The sequence below is a fragment of the Oncorhynchus mykiss genome, chromosome 4 (genome assembly GCF_057628025.1).
Source record: "Oncorhynchus mykiss isolate SJ-2025 chromosome 4, ASM5762802v1, whole genome shotgun sequence".
Lineage (NCBI taxonomy): Eukaryota > Metazoa > Chordata > Actinopteri > Salmoniformes > Salmonidae > Oncorhynchus > Oncorhynchus mykiss.
Window position 1 is genome coordinate 30,595,727 of NC_143025.1, and position 23,659 is coordinate 30,619,385.

The 23,659-nt window shown below is 42.0% G+C and overlaps 1 protein-coding gene across 2 annotated transcripts in view; it reads right to left on the reverse strand.

The window, feature by feature from the left end:
* The window catches only part of LOC110521676 (circadian locomoter output cycles protein kaput), a 69,338-nt gene that overhangs the window by 27,702 nt on the left and 17,977 nt on the right, over positions 1–23,659 (reverse strand). For both annotated transcript variants that reach the window (XM_021599417.3, XM_090231837.1), the window contains 3 exons: positions 4,088–4,152; positions 3,596–3,840; positions 3,395–3,486 (listed from right to left, as the gene is read on the reverse strand). In XM_021599417.3, the coding sequence (XP_021455092.2) occupies positions 3,395–3,414 (20 nt within the window). In that variant the 5' untranslated portion in view covers positions 3,415–3,486; positions 3,596–3,840; positions 4,088–4,152. The remainder of the gene's footprint in view (positions 1–3,394; positions 3,487–3,595; positions 3,841–4,087; positions 4,153–23,659) is intronic.

The window sequence follows — 23,659 nt, forward strand, 5'->3', positions numbered from 1 at the left end:
ACTCTCTCCCCCTGGCCATGCAGAAAGAGAGACACAGAGAGAGAACAAAGGATTTCACATGGCAAACTCCTAAATCCCCAAAATGGAAATTTGAAACAAAATATCCACTTGTGAGAAGGTGGGAATGTTCCGTGGACACTTAAGGGACGGGTATGACGAGTATGTTTCATTTGGTGACCTCAGAGAGGACAGGAAACACACATAACTATCTCTGAATGTGTACATTTCTCAATTATGGGGTTTGCATCTAATTCTTGTATAAAATGAATGAGTAAAGATGAAACTATTTGTGAAATGATGTAATGTGATGTTAAACCTTTAATGTGAGAGAATTGTATTCCCTTTAAAGTTGAACTAAGTCATTGGCCCGCCCCCGTGAGCACAGACATTATCTGGCGTCATAGAAACTACTTTTCTATTGTTACGAATAAAAACCCCTCCTGAGGAAATCCTCTTCAGACCACAAAAATCTCAGTATAAGGTAAGGTTGTAATGGTTGCCGAATTCCTAACCATACCACGTGCAGCATTGGCTACACGGCTGGAAATGGTTAAACTCTGAGACTATCGATCCCTACAGACTAAGAGCAAATCTTGGATAATAATTACTAGTCTGCAGCTAGAAATTATGTCAACCTGGGATGCGAAGACCGACAACCGCTGAAACATCTAGTCTATGAGAACATTTCTGAATGCTACTCTGGAGTATCCATTCTAACCACAATAGATTTTGATCTTCAGGGAAGTAGAGAGAGAGACGATGATGAACTGACTCTCCAACAGAAGAACTGACGATTCCAACAGAGATTACGACGACACACTGGGTGTAAATAAATATATTGATTACAATTATTCCTGAATGAGTGAGCGTTCATGTGCAAAGGATTAGCATTTCAATTAATATAATTATACTAGTACTGTGTGTAGTGAGCCCTCTGTTATTTTCCGCCTGTTCTCAGTCCACACCCACTTCTCTTTGTCCACCAAGCCGTCATACCGGCTTAGCCCACTAACCATAACCATAACTGTTTGTTTATGCATTTCTGTGACTATTTACTTAGTTAGTAAACAAATTATTAAGACAATTGGTGTATGGATGATCCATAGTAAAGGCTGGGTTCGTGCAGATAACCAACAATGTACGACGTTTGCAATGAGACTAACGTTAGGTAAAGAATAATTCTATAATTAGTAGACAAATTAATCAGATATTAAAATATCTGAAGAGTCATATTAGGAAAATTATAACTTTGTAATCGGAAGATCTTCCTTGGTACCCCGACTTCCTAGTTAATTACATTTACATGATTAGTTTAATCACCTAACAAAAATTACAGAAAATTGATTTGATAAAATAACAGTTCACTTTTAATGATGCCAAAGACACGACACAGGCTTCCTTCTTTTCACTTTGTCAATTAGGTTAGTACAGCCATTAAACTCTGTAACTGTTTTAAAGTAAACTTTGGCCTCATGGTGAAATCTCGGAGCGGTTTCCTTCCTCTCCTGCAGCTGAGTTAGGAAGGACGGCTGTATCTTTGTAGCGACTGGGTGTATTGATAACCATCCAAAGTGTATTTAATAACTTCACCATGCTCAAAGAGACATTCAATGTTTTTTTTAAACCCATCTACCAATAGCTTCCCTTCTTGCAAGGCATTGGAAAACCTCCCTGGTCTTTGTGGTTGAATCTGTGAAATTCAGTGCTCGACTGAGGGACCTTACAGGTGTGCGGTACAGAGATGAGGTAGTCATTCAAAAATCTATTATTGCACAAGGATTGAGCCCAATAAATGTATTATGTGACTTGTCATGCACATTTTTACTCCTGAACGTATTTAGATTTGCCATAACAAAAGGGTTGAATACTTATTTTATACGCATTTCAGCTTGTTATTTTTTATAAATAAATATAAACATTTCAAAAGACATTATGGGCTTATTGTTAGTAGGCCAGTGACAAAAACATCTAAATGTAATCCGTTTTAAATTCAGGCTGTAACACAACAAAATGTGGCAAAAGTAAAGGGATGTCAATACTTTCTGAAGGCACTGTATTTAACAAGGCAAGTTCATTAAGAACCATTTCTCATTTACAATGACAACCTGGCAAGGTATAGTATATCCCTGCCTGGTGGGACAGTATACCAGGGTTGGGGTCAATTTGGAATATCTGAATTTAATTATTTTCAAACAATGAATTTGAATTGGACACATCTCATAGGAAGCAGAATTTGAAATGAATTTTCATTTTAAGGAAGTATAATTTTAATTCAAAGCAATTCAAATCAATTCAACTGAGACGTGAAACATGAAAGTCTTATTCATTCGAAAAAATCTTCTATCAAAAGGATATGCCTCATAAATAATGCAAAGAACACTCAGAGTCGATATTCACGTAATAATAAGGGGTTCCCCTCAACCACAACTTCACAAAAACAAACATTCCTTGCCATTGACCCCAGTGTAAAAGAGCCAACTTCATCATACATTTTTAGCTATACAGAAATAACAAAGCATGACGAAAAGCTGCTGTGTTGTTCAATGTAGATGTTACCAGATAAAAAATCCCAACCCTACGGTTTGCAATGCTCTCACATAGGGAAATAGAGCCTGCGAGAAGAGCCCTGGGGGTTCAGGCTTTTCAGAGTGGGAGAGTGGGAAATGTGGGGAAGCCGGTGTCCAAGTAGGCTAAACGTAGCTATGTGTGTGGAAAACAGCACAGGTAAGACATTTATCTTGTTTAGTATAGTTTGTAACTCCACTCACTACTTCATTTTTTTACCCTTATTTTACCAGGTAAGTTGACTGAGAACACATTCTCATTTACAGCAACATACTTTTCCTGATATCTAAAAACATTAAGTCGAATTATTAGACAACCCACATGACAGTAGAGGGGGAGTTCAGTGGTGCCCAACAGAGAGGCCCCTCCCTTGCATAAGACGGCACACACACACACACACACACACACACGCACACGCACACACACACACAGGGAAGAGAAAAACACCACCCACTCAAAATGGAGCAGGGCTGAGTGGTATACTAATCCTGGGGTTAAGGCGGGAGATCCCGTGCTGGTAGGATACAGGGACACTTCCGCTGTCACTCAGCTAGCCAGCCAGTTAAAACAGGTGCCGAGCCACAGAGTCCACCCACACACAGGTCAGTCACACACCTAAAGGTCCACCAAAATGTTGCTTGAAATCACCATGGGGACTCTGTGCAGCCAAGGTGAAGTACAGATGAAGATTTAAAAAAATACTCCTCGGTTAAGGATTTTTAACCACATGTGATTTCAGAGACAGCGTCTAGGTTACCAGTTTGATGAGCAGGTAAGGTAGGATATTTATTTCTCTCAGGGGTAGGAGGAGATTGGTGGACTGACTCACCCGCCTATGCTGGAAGTCATCTTGTAGCCTGTTCAGGGTCGCAGTGGTGGAGAGGGGCCTTTTAATCGTGAGGTAGACATTTGTGAATTAACCTGCCAGATAAAACTAGATTAGCAGTGAAATTACAGTACATGGCTTGAAACAAAAAAATTGTCCACAGCCTCCATCCCTGAAGCGCAGCAGCACACAGCCCAACCTTACCTCCTGTCTAGCCGACTATGTGGAAGGATGAGGAGTGTGGTGTAGGATGAAGGTCCACTCTGTGAGGAGACACTGTGGTGATGGCAGAGGTCTGTGTGCCCACTAGGGGAGAGGGGTTGTTACGAGTGTCACGGAGAGGATCCTGTGTCAAAGGCCAGCGGTTGTCAACGGGTCCTTTCTGAGCTGAGCTTTCCGCCGGGTTCGGTTGTGGACGTACCTCATGACAGCTACATCGGATGCTCTAACTGGTTACAAAACAGAAGACATTACATTAGTAAACCTTTGGAGTTTTCTATTTATTGAATTCCAAAGGTACTTGTGTACCCTAGGTGTCTGTCTGAAATGAATGATTGGAGAAATGTTACATGGAGAAAATTCCACCTAGCCTATTAGTGGTGCTATATTTCTCATGTGCCTAGGAGTGGAAGGGTTTAGGGGTCAACTTGGGACTGGCTGTAAATCACACTGATTAGTACAGAGGTAAGCACTTACCGATCACATGGTTGGTCTGGAGTCGCTAAAGCACTGGAGTAGAAGATACCTTTTTCTTCTCAGATCTAAAATAAGAAAAGGCACATGACATTATACCCCTGAAACATACACAAACACACACACACACACACACACACACACACACACACAACATTATACCCCTGAAAACAGACACACAAATAACCTTACATACAGACGCACATATAACCTTATACCCTTAGAGATGACACATGATGATGGAACAGCTGATTCAAAGAGACAGATGGGTCCCAACAGCCACAGCCTCACGTACGCAACCAAAAACTGACATGATAAAATCCTTGTTTAGACACCGGCCCTAGTCTTTAAACTGGTAAGCGGTCCTAATGATACCTACTTCTGCCAATGCAAGGACGTCTACAGTAGAGCTTGACTGACCAATAGAAAATCACCAATGGCGAGCTTTCCTAAAATGACCAGTATCAGGATTCCTCCCATTCTGACCCAACAGACTGCAATACCTGGATAGAACAAACCATCAGAGTTGGTGTTTGACACGTTTTTTAACTACGAACACATTTTAGGATAGATAGAGCAAAACAGAGACATTGGGGTGTGGTGGCTGTGTCTAGGTGAATGAGGGGAGTGCCTGATAGAAGGGGGGCGGGCCAGTGTCACAGGCCGTTGACTTTCAGCTATGCCCATTTTGCTGCTCTCTGCATGTGACAGATACATTTGACCTACACAGGCAGAATGACACACAGGCTCTCGCACACAAACACATCACATAACACACAGAGAATAAGGTCTCTGTCCATAACATAAGGTTACAGGTTTAATGAACTCTCAACGTGACCATGTATGTAAGCAGCAGCAAGTTTCTGTCCACATTATGTAGCCTTGCAACAAGGGCGCATTGACACAGCTGGTGATGTCGTTAAATATACATTTCATCTGTCAAAACTATTAAATAACGTGCACAGAATTGGAAAGATATGGTCATTCTCCAGTGGGAAAAAATATAGAAAAAATGTCACACGTAAGTGTTCACGTACAGAGGTATAAGCGAGGGATGGCAACAGTTTATCGAAAATACAAACAGTATTCAATCACTTGTTGTGTGTTAATTTGAGAGAGAAAAAAAATGGGCTTATTTTAACAATGAAAAAGCTGTCTAAATTCAATTCAATTATCCATGTGACATTGTTACATACAAGGATATACCATGGCATTCGAAATTCTTAACTTAATAAAACATCTAACTTTTGAATGTAGTTTTTATGACGGTGCGTTGAGCTACTGCTGCACATTTAGCCCACCAGGCAGCCCTGACAATGTTAAGCCATTTTCCCCTCTTCAATTAACGATTACAGGCATGAAACCTAACGGAGGTTCCACAAGACCTGACACAGATCATTGCAAAATACCCAGCAGAAAATATAACAGAATCCGTTCAAATCAAATGTATTTGTCACGTACACAATTTACAGCAAGTTTAAAAGGTGCAGAGAAATGCTTATAGCTTTATCACGGCAAACATATTTAGAACTTTATATATTTTTTTTTTTATATTTAAAAAACATCTAAAAACGTCATATGAAAAATATTGTGATATCGCCCAGCTCTAGTTCCTTAGGATTGCATATTTACAGGTAGTGTGAATAGTATACAAGGCCAGGCACCACACCTTAATAGGTAATTATTTATCTTTATATAGGCCTATATCAAAAGTAACCTTTACCTGTTGAATATAGACACATAATGTAACAAGATATGCAAATGAGACATACACTACCGTTCAAAAGTTTGGGGTGGTCACTTAGAAATGTCCTTGTTTTTAAAGAAAAGCACCTTTTTTTAAAGAACATCACATTGATCAGATGCAGTAAGAAATACAGTGTAGACATTGTTAATGTTGTAAATGACTATTGTAGCTGGAAACTGCTGATTTTTTTGTGGAATATCTACATAGGCGTACAGAGGCCAATTATCAGCAACCATCACTCCTGTGTTTCAATGGCACGTTGTGTTAGCTAATCTAAGTTAATAATTTTAAAAGGATAATTGATCATTAGAAAACCCTTTTGCAAGTATGTTAGTTAGCACAACTGAAAACTGTTCTCCTGATTACAACGACGCCACTCTTACTGCGGGTGATTCCCTGATCCACCTCTACGCAGACAACTCCATTCTGTATACATCTGGCCCTTCTATGGACACTGTGTTAACTAGAGGTCGGACGATTAATTATGGCCGATTTCAAGTTTTCATAACAATTGGAAATCTGTATTTTTGGACACCGATTAGGCCTTCTTTTTTTTTTACACCTTTATTTAACTAGGCAAGTCATTTAAGAACGGATTCTTATTTTCAATGACGGCCTAGGAACGGTGGGTTAACTGCCTTGTTCAGGGGCAGAACGACATATTTTTACCTTGTCAGCTCAGGGATTCAATCTTGCAGCCTTACGGTTAACTAGTCCAACGCTCTAACCACCTGCCTTACTTTGTGTACCTAACCATAAACATCAATGCCTTTCTTAAAATCAATACACAAGTATATATTTTTAAACCTGCATATTTAGTTAATATTGCCTGCTAACATGAATTTCTTTTAAGTAGGAAAAATGGGGCCCTTCTCTTGCAACAGAGTCAGGGTATATGCAGCAGTTTGGGCCGCCTGGCTCGTTACGAACTGTGTGAAGACTATTTCTTCCTAACAAAGACAGCCAACTTCGCCAAACGGGGGATGATTTAACAAAAGCGCATTTGAGAAAAAAAGCACAATCGTTGCACGAATCTACCTAACCATAAACATCAATGCCTTTCTTAAAATCAATACACAGAAGTATATATTTTTAAACCTGCATATTTAGCTAAAAGAAATCCAGGTTAGCAGGCAATTTTAACCAGGTGAAATTATGTCACTTCTCTTGCGTTCATTGCACGCAGAGTCATGGTATATGCAACAGTTTGGGCCACCTGGCTCGTTGCGAACTAATTTGCCAGAATTTTACATACAGTGCCTTGCGAAAGTATTCGGCCCCCTTGAACTTTGCGACCTTTTGCCACATTTCAGGCTTCAAACATAAAGATATAAAACTGTATTTTTTTGTGAAGAATCAACAACAAGTGGGACACAATCATGAAGTGGAACGACATTTATTGGATATTTCAAACTTTTTTAACAAATCAAAAACTGAAAAATTGGGTGTGCAAAATTATTCAGCCCCTTTACTTTCAGTGCAGCAAACTCTCTCCAGAAGTTCAGTGAGGATCTCTGAATGATCCAATGTTGACCTAAATGACTAATGATGATAAATACAATCCACCTGTGTGTAATCAAGTCTCCGTATAAATGCACCTGCACTGTGATAGTCTCAGAGGTCCGTCAAAAGCGCAGAGAGCATCATGAAGAACAAGGAACACACCAGGCAGGTCCGAGATACTGGTGTGAAGAAGTTTAAAGCCGGATTTGGATACAAAAAGATTTCCCAAGCTTTAAACATCCCAAGGAGCACTGTGCAAGCGATAATATTGAAATGGAAGGAGTATCAGACCACTGCAAATCTACCAAGACCTGGCCGTCCCTCTAAACTTTCAGCTCATACAAGGAGAAGACTGATCAGAGATGCAGCCAAGAGGCCCATGATCACTCTGGATGAACTGCAGAGATCTACAGCTGAGGTGGGAGACTCTGTCCATAGGACAACTTTCAGTCGTATATTGCACAAATCTGGCCTTTATGGAAGAGTGGCAAGAAGAAAGCCATTTCTTAAAGATATCCATAAAAAGTGTCGTTTAAAGTTTGCCACAAGCCACCTGGGAGACACACCAAACATGTGGAAGAAGGTGCTCTGGTCAGATGAAACCAAAATTGAACTTTTTGGCAACAATGCAAAACGTTATGTTTGGCGTAAAAGCAACACAGCTGAACACACCATCCCCACTGTCAAACATGGTGGTGGCAGCATCATGGTTTGGGCCTGCTTTTCTTCAGCAGGCACAGGGAAGATGGTTAAAATTGATGGGAAGATGGATGGAGCCAAATACAGGACCATTCTGGAAGAAAACCTGATGGAGTCTGCAAAAGACCTGAGACTGGGACGGAGATTTGTCTTCCAACAAGACAATGATCCAAAACATAAAGCAAAATCTACAATGGAATGGTTCAAAAATAAACATATCCAGGTGTTAGAATGGCCAAGTCAAAGTCCAGACCTGAATCCAATCGAGAATCTGTGGAAAGTCCTGAAAACTGCTGTTCACAAATGCTCTCCATCCAACCTCACTGAGCTTGAGCTGTTTTGCAAGAAGGAATGGGAAAAAATTTCAGTCTCTCGATGTGCAAAACTGATAGAGACATACCCCAAGCGACTTACAGCTGTAATCGCAGCAAAAGGTGGCGCTACAAAGTATTAACTTAAGGGGGCTGAATCATTTTGCACGCCCAATTTTTCAGTTTTTGATTTGTTAAAAAAAGTTTGAAATATCCAATAAATGTCGTTCCACTTCATGATTGTGTCCCACTTGTTGTTGATTCTTCACAAAAAAATACAGTTTTATATCTTTATGTTTGAAGCCTGAAATGTGGCAAAAGGTCGCAAAGTTCAAGGGGGCCGAATACTTTCGCAAGGCACTGTAATTATGATAATAACATTGAAGGTTGTGCAATGTAACAGGAATATTTAGACTTATGGATGCCACCCGTTAGATAAAATATAGAACGGTTCCGAATTTCACTGAAAGAATAAACGTTTTGTTTTCGAGATGATAGGTTATTAATATGGTCAAATCCGTAAACTAAGACTTGTATTTCTGTGTGTTATTATGTTATAATAAAGTCTATGATTTGATAGAGAAGTCTGACTGAGCGATGGTAGGCCCCAGCAGGCTCGTAAACATTCATTCAAACAGCACTTTCATGCGTTTTGCCAGCAGCTCTTCGCAATGCTTCAAGCATTGCGCTGTTTATGACTTCAAGCCTATCAACTCCCGATTAGGCTGGTGTAACCGATGTGAAATGGCTAGCTAGCTAGCGGGGTGCGCGCTAATAGCGTTTCAAACGTCACTCGCTCTGAGACTTCGAGTAGTTGTTCCCCCTGCTCTGCATGGTTAACGCTGCTTCAAGGGTGGCTGTTGTCGATGTGTTCCTGGTTCGAGCCCAGGTAGGAGCGAGGAGAGGGACGGAAGCTATACTGTTACACTGGCAATACTAAAGTGCCTATAAGAACATCCAATAGTCAAAGGTATATGAAATACAAATTGTATAGAGAGAAATACTCCTATAATTCCTATAATAACTACAACCTAAAACTTATTACCTGGGAATATTGTCATTAAAAGGAACTACCAGCTTAAAAGGAACCACCAGCTTTCATACAGTGCCTTGCGAAAGTATTCGGCCCCCTTGAACTTTGCGACCTTTTGCCACATTTCAGGCTTCAAACATAAAGATATAAAACTGTATTTTTTTGTGAAGAATCAACAACAAGTGGGACACAATCATGAAGTGGAACGACATTTATTGGATATTTCAAACTTTTTTAACAAATCAAAAACTGAAAAATTGGGTGTGCAAAATTATTCAGCCCCCTTAAGTTAATACTTTGTAGCGCCACCTTTTTCTGCGATTACAGCTGTAAGTCGCTTGGGGTATGTCTCTATCAGTTTTGCACATCGAGAGACTGAAATTTTTTTCCATTCCTCCTTGCAAAACAGCTCGAGCTCAGTGAGGATGGATGGAGAGCATTTGTGAACAGCAGTTTTCAGTTCTTTCCACAGATTCTCGATTGGATTCAGGTCTGGACTTTGACTTGGCCATTCTAACACCTGGATATGTTTATTTTTGAACCATTTCATTGTAGATTTTGCTTTATGTTTTGGATCATTGTCTTGTTGGAAGACAAATCTCCGTCCCAGTCTCAGGTCTTTTGCAGACTCCATCAGGTTTTCTTCCAGAATGGTCCTGTATTTGGCTCCATCCATCTTCCCATCAATTTTAACCATCTTCCCTGTCCCTGCTGAAGAAAAGCAGGCTCAAACCATGATGCTGCCACCACCATGTTTGACAGTGGGGATGGTGTGTTCAGGGTGATGAGCTGTGTTGCTTTTACGCCAAACATAACATTTTGTATTGTTGCCAAAAAGTTCAATTTTGGTTTCATCTGACCAGAGCACCTTCTTCCACATGTTTGGTGTGTCTCCCAGGTGGCTTGTGGCAAACTTTAAACAACACTTTTCATGGATATCTTTAAGAAATGGCTTTCTTCTTGCCACTCTTCCATAAAGGCCAGATTTGTGCAATATATGACTGATTGTTGTCCTATGGACAGAGTCTCCCACCTCAGCTGTAGATCTCTGCAGTTCATCCAGAGTGATCATGGGCCTCTTGGCTGCATCTCTGATCAGTCTTCTCCTTGTATGAGCTGAAAGTTTAGAGGGACGGCCAGGTCTTGGTAGATTTGCAGTGGTCTGCTACTCCTTCCATTTCAATTTTATCGCTTGCACAGTGCTCCTTGGGATGTTTAAAGCTTGGGAAATCTTTTTGTATCCAAATCCGGCTTTAAACTTCTTCACACCAGTATCTCGGACCTGCCTGGTGTGTTCCTTGTTCTTCATGATGCTCTCTGCGCTTTTAACGGACCTCTGAGACTATCACAGTGCAGGTGCATTTATACGGAGACTTGATTACACAGGTGGATTGTATTTATCATCATTAGTCATTTAGGTCAACATTGGCTCATTCAGAGATCCTCACAGAACTTCTGGAGAGAGTTTGCTGCACTGAAAGTAAAGGGGCTGAATAATTTTGCACGCCCAATTTTTCAGTTTTTGATTTGTTAAAAAAGTTTGAAATATCCAATAAATGTCGTTCCACTTCATGATTGTGACCCACTTGTTGTTGATTCTTCACAAAAAAATACATATATCTTTATGTTTGAAGCCTGAAATGTGGCAAAAGGTCGCAAAGTTCAAGGGGGCCGAATACTTTCGCAAGGCACTGTATCTTCTCATGTTCTTAGCAAGGAACTTAAACGTTAGCTTTCTTACATGGCACATATTGCACTTTTACTTTCTTCTCCAACACTTAGTTTTTGCATTATTTAAACCAAATTGAACATGTTTCATTATTTATTTGAGGCTAAATTGATTTTATTGATGTATTATATTAAGTTAAAATAAGTGTTCATTCAGTATTGTTGTAATTGTCATTATTACAAATACATTTTCAAAAATCGTCCGATTAATCGGCACCAACTTTTTTTTCAGTATCGGCGTTGAAAAATCATAATCGGTCAACCTCTACGCAGACGACACCACTCTGTATACATATGGCCCTTCTTTGGACACTGTGTTAACTAACCTCCAAACAAGCTTCAATAACATAAAAACACTCCTACTGTGGCCTCCAACTGCTCTTAAACGCTAGTCAAACCAAATGCATGCTTTTCAACCATTCGCTGCCCGCACCCGCCCGCCCGACTAGCATCACTACTATGGACGGTTCTGACTTAATATGTGGACAACTACAAATACCTAGGTGTCTTGCTAGACTGTAAACTCTCCTTCCAGACTCATATTAAACATCTCCAATCCAAAATGAAATCTAGAATCGGCTTCATATTTCGCAACAATGCCTCATTCACTCACGCTGCCAAACATACCCTCGTAAAACTGACTATCCTACCGATCCTCGACTTCGGCGATGTCATTTACAAAATAGCTTCAAATACTCTACTCGTCTATCTCAGTGCCATCCATTTTGTCACCAAAGCCCCTTATACCACCCACAACTGTGACCTGTATGCTCTAGTCGGCTGGCCCTCGCTACATATTCGTCGCCAGACCCACTGGCTCCAGGTCATCTATAAGTCCATGCTACGTAAAGCTCCGCCTTATCTCAGCTCACTTGTCACGATAACAACACCCACCCATAGCACGCGCTCCAGCAGGTATAACTCACTGGTCATCCCCAAAGCCAACACCTACTTTGACCGCCTTTCCTTCCAGTTCTCTGCTGCCAATGACTGGAACGAATTGCAAAAATCGCTGAAGCTGGAGACTTATATTTCCCTCACTAACTTTAAGCATCAGCTGTCAGAGCAGCTTATCGATCACTGCAGCTGTACACAGCCCATCTGTAAATAGCACATCTGTCACACACTGACCATAGTTTGCTTTGTATCTTTCTATGTTTTGTTTGGTCAGGGTGTGATCTGAGTGGGCATTCTGTTGTGTGTCTAGTTTGTCTATTTCTATGTTTGGCCTGATATGGTTCTCAATCAGAGGCAGGTGTTAGTCATTGTCTCTGACTGGGAACCATATTTAGGTAGCCTGTTTTGTCATTGTGGGTTGTGGGTGATTGTCTATGTTAGTTGCTTGTGTCAGCACAGTTCTCATTATAGCTTCACGGTCGTTATTAGTTTATTGTTTTGTATAGTTTGTATTCAGTGTTCAGTGCTTTCTTTAATTTAAAAATCATCATGAACACATACCACGCTGCATTTTGGTCCGCTCCTTACGACGATCGTGACAGAATCACCCACCACAACAGGACCAAGCAGCATGGTGACAGGCAGCGGCAGCAGGAGCAGCGCAAGAAGGACTGGACATGGGAGGACGTATTGGGCGGTAAAGGACCCTGGGCACAGCCAGGAGAACATCGCCGCCCCAAAGAAGAGCTGGAGACGGCGAAGGCGGAGAGGCGCTGGTATGAGGAGGCAGTACGGAGGCGTGGATGGAAGCCCGAGAGTCAGCCCCACGGTCGTTATTCGTTTATTGTTTTGTATAGTTTGTATTCAGTGTTCAGTCCTTTCTTTCATTACAAAATCATTATGAACACATACCACGCTGCATTTTGGTCCGCTCCTTACGACGATCGTGACAACATCCAACCAACTACCTACCTCAACCCCATATTGTTTTGTCTGCTCTTTTGCACACCAGTATTTCTACTTGCACATCCTCATCTGCACATATCACTCCAGTGTAAATTGCTAAGTGGTAATTACTTCACCACTATTGCCCTCTATATTGACTTACCTCCTTACTTCATTTGCACACACTGTATACAGATTTTTATATTGTGTTATTGACTGTACGTTTGTTTATCCCATGTGTAACTCCATGTCATTGTTGTCGCACTGCTTTGCTTTATCTTGACCAGGTCACAGTTGTAAATGAGAACTTGTTCTCAACTGGCCTACAAGGTCAAATAAAGGTGAAATAAAACAAATATATTCAAAAAGAGACTAACAACTTACAGATGGTAGGAAATTAAGATCACAATTATGAAAACTGAGGACACTAACTAAAGAGGCTTTTCCACTGACTCTGAAAAACAAGAAACGAAAGATGCCCAGGGTCCCTGCTCATCTGCGTGAACGTGCCTTAAGCATGCTGCAAGGAGGCATGAGGACTGCAGATGTGGCCAGGGCAATAAATTGCAATGTCCGTGCTGTGAGACGCCTAAGACAGCGCTACAGGGAGACAGGACGGACAGCTGATCATCCTCGCAGTGGCAGACCACGTGTAACAACACCTGCACAGGATCGGTACATCCAAACATCACACCTAATGGAAAGGTACAGGATGGCAAAAACAACTGACAGAGTTACACCAGGAAAGCACAATCCCTCAATTAGTGCTCAGACTGCCTGCAATAGGCTGAGAGAGGCTGGACTGAGGGCTTGTAGGCCTGTTGTGAGGCAGGTCCTCACCAGACATCACCGGCAACAACGTCGCCTATGGGCATAACCCCACCGTCGATGGAACAGACAGGACAAGCAAAAAGTGCTCTTCACTGACGAGTCGTGGTTTTGTCTCACCAGGGGTGATGGTCGGATTCGCAATTATCGTAGAAGGAATGAGCGTTACATTGAGGCCTGTACTCTGGAGCGGGATCGATTTGGAGGTGGAGAGTCCATCATGATCTGGGGCGATGTGTCACAGCACCATGGGACTGAGCTTGGTGTCATTGCAGGCAATCTCAACGCTGTGCGTTACAGGGAAGACATCCTCCTCCCTCATGTGGTACTCTTCCTGCAGGCTCATCCTGACATGACCCTCCAGCATGACAATGCCACTAGCCATACTGCTCGTTCTGAGCGTGATTTTTTGCAAGACAGGAATATCAGTGTTCTGCCATGGCCAGCGAAGAGCCCGGATCTCAATCCCATTGAGCATGTCTGGTACCTGTTGGATCGGAAGGTGAGGGCTAGGGACATTCCCCCCCAAAATGTCTGCGAACTTGCAGGTGCCTTGGTGGAAGAGCGGGGTAACATCTCACCGCAAGAACTGTCAAATCTGGTGCAGTCCATGAGGAGGAGATGCACTGCAGTACTTAATGCAGCTGGTGGCCACACCAGATACTGACTGTTACTTTTAATTTTGACCCTCCCTTTGTTCAGGGACACATTATTCCATTTCTGTTAGTCACATGTCTGTGGAACATGTTCAGTTTATGTCTCAGTTGTTGAATCGTGTTACGTTCGTACAAATGTTTACACGTGTTACATTTTTCTGAAAATAAACGCAGTTGGCAGTGAGAGAACGTTTCTTTTTTTGCTGAGTATACATTTTGTGATAACTGCACTGTGACTCTGCACTGAACAAAAATAAACAACAATTTCAAAGATTTTACAGAGTTACAGTGCATTAGGAAAGTATTCAGATCCCTTGACTTTTTCCACATGTATTATGTTACAGCCTTTTTCTAAAAATTATTAAATTGTTTTTTCCCCTCGTCAATCTACACACAATACCCCATAATGACAAAGCAAAAACAGGTTTTTAGAAATGTTTGCATAAGCATTCAAACCCATACTCAGCACTTTCTTGAAGCACCTTTGGCAGCGATTACAGCCTCGAGTCTTCTTGGGTATGACGCTACAAGCTTGGCGCACCTGTATTTGGGGAGTTTCTCCCATTCTTCTCTGCACATCCTCTCAAGCTTTCAGGTTGGATGGAGAGCGTTGCTGCACAGCTATTTTTAGGTCTTTCCAGAGATGTTCGGGTTCAAGTCTGGGCTCTGGCTGGGCCACTCAAGGACATTCAGAAGCCACTCATGCATTGTCTTGGCTGTGTGCTTAGGGTCGATGTCCTGTTGGAAGGTGAACCTTCGCCCCAGTCTGAATTCTTGTGCTTTCTGAAGCAGGTTTTCATCAAGGATCTCTCTGTACTTTTCTCCGTTCATCTTTCCCTCGATCCTGATTAGTCTCCCAGTCCTTGCAGCTGAAAAACATCTCCACATCATGATGCGGCCACCACCATGCTTCACCGTATGGATGGAGCCAGGTTTCGTCCAGACGTGACACATGGCATTCAAGCCAAATAGTTCAATCTTGGTTTCATCAGACCAGAGAATCTTGTTTCTCATGGTCAGAGTCCTTTGAGTGCCTTTTGGAAAACTCCAAGTGGGATGTCATGTGCCTTTTACTGATGAGTGGCTTCCCTCAGGCCAATCTACCATAAAGGCCTGATTGTGGAGATGGGAGAACCTTCCAGAAGGACTACCATCTCTGCATTACTACACCAGAGGAACTCTGGAGCTCTGTCAGAGTGACCATCGGGTTTTTGTTCACTTCCCTGACCAAGGCCCTTCTCCACTGATTGCTCAGTTTGGCCAGACTGCCAGCTCTAGGAATAGTATTGGTGGTTCCAAACTTCTTCCATTTAAGAATGGAGGCCAATGTGTTCTTGGCGACCTTCAAAGCTGCAGAAAGTTTTTGGTACCCTTCCCCAGATCTGTGCCTCGACACAATCCTGTCTCTGCGCTTTACGGACAATTCCTGCGACCTCATGGCTTGGTTTCCACGCTGATGCTGATGCACTGTCAACTGTGGGACCATATATAGACAGGTCATGTCATGTCCAATCAATTGAATTTACCACAGGTGGACTCAAATCAAGTTGTAGAAACATCTCAATGATTTTTGATCAATGAAAACTGGACGCACCTGAGCTCAATTTCGAGTCTCAAAGCAAAGGGTCTGAATAATGATTATTATTATTTATTTTTATTTTATACATTTGCAAGAATGTCAAAATCCTGTTTTCGCTTTGTCATTATGGGGTTGTGTGTGTCGATTTGATGAGGAAAAAAATCAATATAATATATTTTAGATTAAGGCTGCAATGTAACAAAATGTGGAAAAGGGTCTGAATACTTTCCGAATGCACTGTATATGGTAATCAGTCAATTGAAACAAATTCATTAGGCCCTAATCTATAGACTTCACATGACTGGGAATACAGATATGCATCTGTTGGTCACAGATACCTTAAAAAAAGGGAGGGGTGTGGATCAGGAATCCAGTCAGTATCTGGTGTGACCACCATTTGAATCATGCAGAGCGACACATCTCCATGGAAGAACTGAGACATTTTCATCTTCCAGGAATTGTGTACAGATCCTTGCGACATGGGGCTGTGCATAATCGCGCTTAAACATGAGGTGATGGCGGCGGACGAATGGTACAACAATGGGCCTCAGGATCTCGTCACGGTATCTCTGTGCATTCAAATTGCCATCAATAAAATGCAATTGTGTTCATTGTCCGTAGCTTATGCTTGCCCATAACATAACCCCATCGCCACCATGGGACACTCTGTTCACAACGTTGACATCAGCAAACCGCTCACCCACAACGATGTCATACATAATGTCTGCTATCTGCCCGGTACAGTTGAAACCGGGATTCATCTGTGAAGAGCACACTTCTCCAGCATGTGAGTGGCCATCAAAGGTGAGCATTTACCCACTGAAGTCAGTTACGACGCTGAACTGCAGTCAGGCCAAGACCCTGGTGAGGACGACAAGCACGCAGATGAGCACTCAGTTTAACAGTTTGTGCAGAAATTCTTCAGTGGTACAAACCCACAGTTTTATCAGCAGTCCGAGTGGCTGATCTCAGACGATCCCGCAGGTTAAGAAGCCAGATTTGGTGGTGCTCGGCTGGCGGGGTTACATGTGGTCTGCGTTTGCGAAGCCGGTTGGAAGTACTGCCAAATTTTCTAAAACGATGTTGGAGGAGGCTTATGGTAGAGAAATGAACATTAAATTATCTGGCAACAGCTCTGGTGGACAGTCCTGCAGTCAGCATGCCAAAACTTGAAACATCTGTGGCATTGCGTTGTGTGAAAAAACTGCAGATTATAGTGGCCTTTTATTGTCCCCAGTGTAACGGATGTGAAACGGCTAGCTTAGTTAGCGGTGGTGCGTGCTAAATAGCGTTTCAATTGGTGACGTCACTTGCTCTGAGACCTTGAAGTAGTAGTTCCCCTTGCTCTGCAAGGGCCGCGGCTTTTGTGGAGCGATGGGTAACGATGCTTCGTGGGTGACTGTTGTTGATGTGTGCAGAGGGTCCCTGGTTCGCGCCCGGGTATGGGCGAGGGGACGGTCTAAAGTTATACTGTTACACCAGCACAAGGTGCACCTGTATAATGATCATGCTGTTTAATCAGTTTACTGATATGCCACACCTGTCAGGTAAATGGGATTATCATGGCAAAGGAGAAATGATCACTAACAGAAATGTAAACAAATTTGTGCCAAAAAAATGAGAGAAATTAGCTTTTTGGGATCTTTTATTTTAGCTCATCAAACATGGGACCAACATTGTACATACTGCATGCTGATTTTTCGTAGCATTAAGGATCCCAACTTCGTTTAAACTTTCGCACCCCAAGTAAATAAAATAAAATCACATTTTATTTGTCACATGCGCCGAATACAACAAGTGTAGACCTTACCGTGAAATGCAGACTTATAAGCCATTAACCAACAATGCAGTTAAGAAAATATTTACTTAACAAACTAGCTAGCCAGTGCTAGCTAACATATTCATGCTTAGACTATTTTTCTCTGATTTAGAAGATATCGTTGCCCAAACAACATGCTGATCTAGGCCTACACCAGCACTGGTATCGGGCTGTATTACCTAGCTACGTTTCAGCTGACTTTTTACATTAAGCTAATTACCTAGCTAGCTAACTAGAAATTAGCATTAGCAGCTAACACAATTTAGTTTAGCCACAACTTTATAAGAAAAGACAAACTAGCGGTTTGTAGACAGTATGATACAAACTAATAGTGTAATTATAGAACACTTGTGGATTTATATTCAGAAGCAAAGTGGAAATCAACATCATTGTCACCAACATCTTGTTGCAACTGACCACGCAGGCAGAGTGAACGGCACAGCAAGTGCTCGAGTGATAGGGTGCAGGGCTTTGTATAGGAAGCGTATGGGGAAGCGGCATCCAGGAGGAGCGGGAGAGACGACTCAATTAGGAAACGGAGTAAAGTATAAAAAAAGACGTTACATGCGCTGGAGTGGTGTATCGCATTACAAATTGTAAAGTAAAAAACAAAACCGGTGCGTGCATCATTACCAGTATATACTGTATAGTAAATTACTAATGCCACCCGGGCCTATAAGTTACTATGCCTTTTGCGGATATTTTTCTCATTTGATTGTCTATTTCAGACTGTAACAACCATAACGGAGGGTGTAACATCCGTAAGTCATTTTTCTTCTCTAAAGTAATAACGGAAATGACAACCTTTAAAAAAGTATAGTTTTTGTGCTCAGCCAAGCCTTTCCTTCGAAATGGCTATCCATGTTAAGACGTACAGACTTTCACTAATATGTTCAGTCTCCTCTAAAAGCTTGTCAACAACATCCATAACGCTTCGTATTTGCTTTATTTCTCCAACATGCCAATATTTAGAAGTTAGCTTTTTGGGTATAAACACCCCCCTAGGGCTATTATACACACGTAAAAGTTTAAATGTATATTTTTTGTAAATTCTTTGACACATTAAAGTTGCGATTTTGCGTGCAAGTCCATAACATTGGAATTGCCACGAAGAAAAACATGCAGACAGAGTATGACGTGAGAGAAGAGGAATGATAGGGAGTAGGATTAAGGTTAAAAAGCTACAGCGACATTTCTATTTCCTCTAAAATAACAACAGTTGCAGTAGCAGCAGCAACACTAGCTGTAGCTACAGCTAAAGGCTACGCTTGTATAACTATGAGGTCACTGAGTGCTTCACTGATCCGCTGACACAATGACCTATTTTCCTCTTCCTTCCCCTTTAACTTCATCACAGCTCCACAGGCAGCCAATAACAGAGCACTTTCAGTCACCATGAAACCCTGAGCAGCCAACCACTGAGCAGAGAAAGTCACCATGAGCCCTGAACAACCAATCAAGTCCCTAACCAGCATATCACAACATTCAAAAGCCAATTACACAGTTAGCAAATGCATCCTGGCTTCTCTGGGGCAGTAGTGAGACAAGAGTTAAAGAAGAGAGAGGGAGGCATGAAGGATAATGGGAAGGACATGGAAAATGAGAGGGTGGAAGGGGAAGAGAAATGTTTTTAAAGTAGCCACTCATCAATCACTGAAGCCGCAAATTTCCTGTTTCTCCCTCATATACACAGAAACCGATTAATACACCTCCCAGGCAGGAGCCACCTCATCATTTCTTAGTAGTCTCAAATACAGAGCCCATAGGGAGGAGGTCAGAGACCTGGAAGTGTGGTGCCAGGACAGTGTGGTGCCAGTGTGGTGCCCCAATTTATGTCGACGGGGCTGTTGTAGAGTGGCTCAAGAGTTTTAAGTTCCTTGGTGCCCACATCACCGACAAACTATCATGGTCAAACACACCAAGAAAGTTGTGAAGAGGGCACGACAACGCCTTTCCCGCTCAGGAGACTGAAAAGACCTGGCATAGGTTGCCAGATCCTCAAAAAGTTATTCAGATGCACTATCGAGAGCATCCTAACCGGTCGCATCACCGCCTGGTATTGCAACTGCTCGGCACCCGACCATAAGGCGCTACAGAGGGTAGTGCATATGGCCCAGTTCATCACTGGGGCCAAGCTTCCTGCCATCCAAAACCTATATACTAGGCGGTGTCAGAGGAAGGCCCAAAAAATGGTTAAGACTCCAGTCACCCAAGTCATAGACTGTTCTCTCGGCTACCGCACACATTCGTTACCGGAGCGCCAAGCATAGGTCCAAAGGGCTCCTTAACAGCTTCTACCCCCAAGCTATAAGACTGCTGAACAATTAATCAAATGGCCACCTGGACAATTATTTTTTAACTTTAGCGAACTTAGTAAATATTTTATACTCTATTTTCTTAGAACTGCATTGTTGGTTAAGGGCTTGTAAAGTAAGCAATTCAGGGTAAGATATACACTTGTTGTATTAGGCGCATATGACAAATAAAATTAGATTTGATTAGATTTTTCTCCCACTTACAAAATCTCACTCACCAAACCCTTTTTCACCAATTCCCTCTCACAGGCATTGTGCTGATGTGCTGTGTGTGCGTGTGTGTGTGTGCGCGTGCGTGCGCACGCACTGACTCAGATGTAGGTCAGAGGAGCTCTGAGGATATGACTCATTCTAAAGTGGATCCTTGGCGCAGCTAGTCGTCACGCACACCAACGCATGCATCGAGACGCCAGCATATCGTCAGTGCCCATCAGCAACCCCATAGCAACCCCATAGCAACCGCCCGCGCCATGCAGGGTAAAAATAGCTCCGCCGAATTCCTCTACAGCTGAGAATTGCTCCATCATGAGTGCACATCCCCCTATTCTATTATAGAGCAGAGAGAGAGACTCCCTTTATCTCTGTTGGAGGATGAGCTGCCCCCTATGATGGTCTACCTACTGCAGAAAGAGGACCTACCTCCATACCTCTAAGACCTTCGCTAGAAAAATTAGGACAAAAGGCATCAATAGCACTGTTTGTCCATCTTGAGACACTGTAGCCAGTATGCACTTCCTCAAAACAGTCTGAATGTATCTAAGATAACTCAAGAAATCGGTAATTCATTTTGACATTTTTGCCAACAAGATCTTAGTCGCAAAATTTTTACATCTAACTAAGATGTTTGGTACAGTATTTCTCAAGTAAAACAAATATGCATGGAAACAATGAATCTCTCATTGAATGACAACAAACACTTCATTGAAGAATCCCTACTGTTGACCAATCACCGGCGAAGGGGCGTAGACTTTGGCTATCGACTTCAGGTTGCCTAGAGACATTGTGTGCGCACGAACAACATCTTGGTGTCATTATACTCCTAGTGTGCTCTAACATATGGACCTTCTGAAATACACATTCACATGAATTAATTCATTTAACATTGAATATATTAATATGAATCAATCTCAAAAGTACCCTTTTTAAGACGTATTGTTTGGAACAATATCTACTCTATAAGTGCATAAGATTTACAAAGTGGCCTCTGCTAATTCTGATCAATTTTATGAGCACCACCACCACAGTGAATGGGAAAATGGATTTGAAGGGAACTCTGTTGGTGATTTGCTGAATGTGCAACTCTAAAAGGAGGGCTGTGCTTGGTTAATAAACTATAATGTCAATTTCTATGCAGAAAATTGTCATATTTTCAAGTACCAGAGTGCATACTCTTGAAATGTGACGTGTTTGAAGAGAATATGGTTCCAGACAATGTCTAAAAATAAGCAAAATCAAAAAGGATACTTGTGAGATAAATATTTGTAATGTTGAATAAATTAATGGGAATCTAGACAGATATGAGAGCACGCTATAGCCTAAGGAGTATAATGACACCAAGATGTTGTCTATATCATGTACGGTTCACGGATCATAGGGTCTTACTGGAGGTATGTAAAACGTACCTATATTAAACACAAAAAATCTGATCCGGATCGTATGGACCTTGGCATACAGAATAGGTCCTTTCTAAGCTCAGCCCAAGCCTGTGTGTACCATCCCGACATATTCTGACATCGGAAACTCAAAATAATTTGTGGACCATCGATTAGTAAGGGGGACAGCCAGAGTGTCACCATATGAAAAGCAGCAGTACTGCTTTTAGGGAACTGACAGTGGGGATGGGAAAATGTCTCCGCCATAGAAACAGGCCGACATTTAAGATATTCAGCCGTTCAGACAAGGAGCTGGAGGAGGAGAGTTTCTGCTCTAAGTGGCAGAGAATCCCTCATTAATCTAATGCAGTCGGAAACCACCAACGAGCATCAACACATTCATTGCCGGGAAACGAACCAAATATACATTTACCCACACTTTGCATATACACCCTCTCTCTCTCCCGCTCTCAGACACAGGTTACACCTCTCCCTGTTAAATCAGACAATAAGAGAGTGTGCCTGCTACCAGCGCACACTGTGGTTAATGGCTTCTAATTAGTAGGCTGACAATTCCAAGAAGAAGGAGAATACAGTGGAGTTACTGACAAACAAAAACAGCAGGCTTGATGATACTACTGACAGTCAGTGGTCCGTACTGTGTCTGGGCTAAAGCTTAGACCTTGAGCTACTGTTTCTCTATCCATGCTGCTGCTCAGTTCCCTGCCCACCCCAGCTCGTCTCCCCACCACTGGGCTGCTGAAGCCCCCAGAGCTGGGCAACCAGTTGTGTTCCACCCAAGCACATGCATCCGCAGCCCCAACAGCACAAAAGGGGTCTTTGTTTGCGTTTGAATCCCACACTCCACAGACAGGAATGTCAGAGTAGGGCAGCGGTTTCCAATGGCAGCAGGAGGACGGAGAGGCTGCCAGGAGCCCCGCCACTCGCCCATTCTCCCACAGTGGCCAGTTCAGACAGAGAGAGGGAGAGAGAGACAGAAACAGAGACAGAGAGATGAGCACTGCCAGGCCAACACAGGAGAGGAAGATATTAAAGATGCCATGCCAACTGCCCACAGTGCCCGCTACCACCGCCTACCACGATATGCATCATGAGCGTAGGCTTACACTACCGTTCAAAAGTTTGGGGTCACTTAAAAATGTCCTTGTTTTTCAAAGAAAAGCACATTTTTTGTGTATTAAAATATCATCAAATTGATCAGAAATACAGTGTAGACATTGTTAATGTTGTAAATGACTATTGTAGCTGGAAACGGCTGATTTTTAATGGAATATCTACATAGGCGTCGAGAGGCAACCATCACACCTGTGTTCCAATGGCACATTGTGTTAACTAATCCAAGTTTATCATTTTAAAAGGCTAATTGATCATTAGAAAACCCTTCTGCAATTATGTTAGCACAGCTGAAAACTGTTGTGCTGTTTAAAGAAGCAATAAAACTGGCCTTCTTTAGACTAGTTGAGTATCTGGAGCACCAGCATTTGTGGGTTTGATTACAGGCTCAAAATGATAATGGGCCTCTGTATGCCTATGTAGATATTCCATAGAAAAATCAGCCGTTTCCAGCTACAATAGTCATTTACAACATTAACATTATCTACACTGTATTTCTGATCAATTTGATGTTATTTTAAATGGACAAAAACATTTTGCTTTTCTTTCAAAAACAAGGACATTTCTAAGTGACCCCAAACTTTGGAACGGTAGTGTAACTGTATCAATGTTTTCCCCCATCACTACTTAATAGTCAGGGCAAACCCGTTTTGGTGATTTGATCAAAATAAATAAATCACCTCATGTTTTTTAACGCATTCAGCAGTTTTTACCAGATTAAGTACAATGCCATTGGAAATTCATTTTGTTAATAAAGTTACATTTATATTACAAAAAACGTAAATTGAA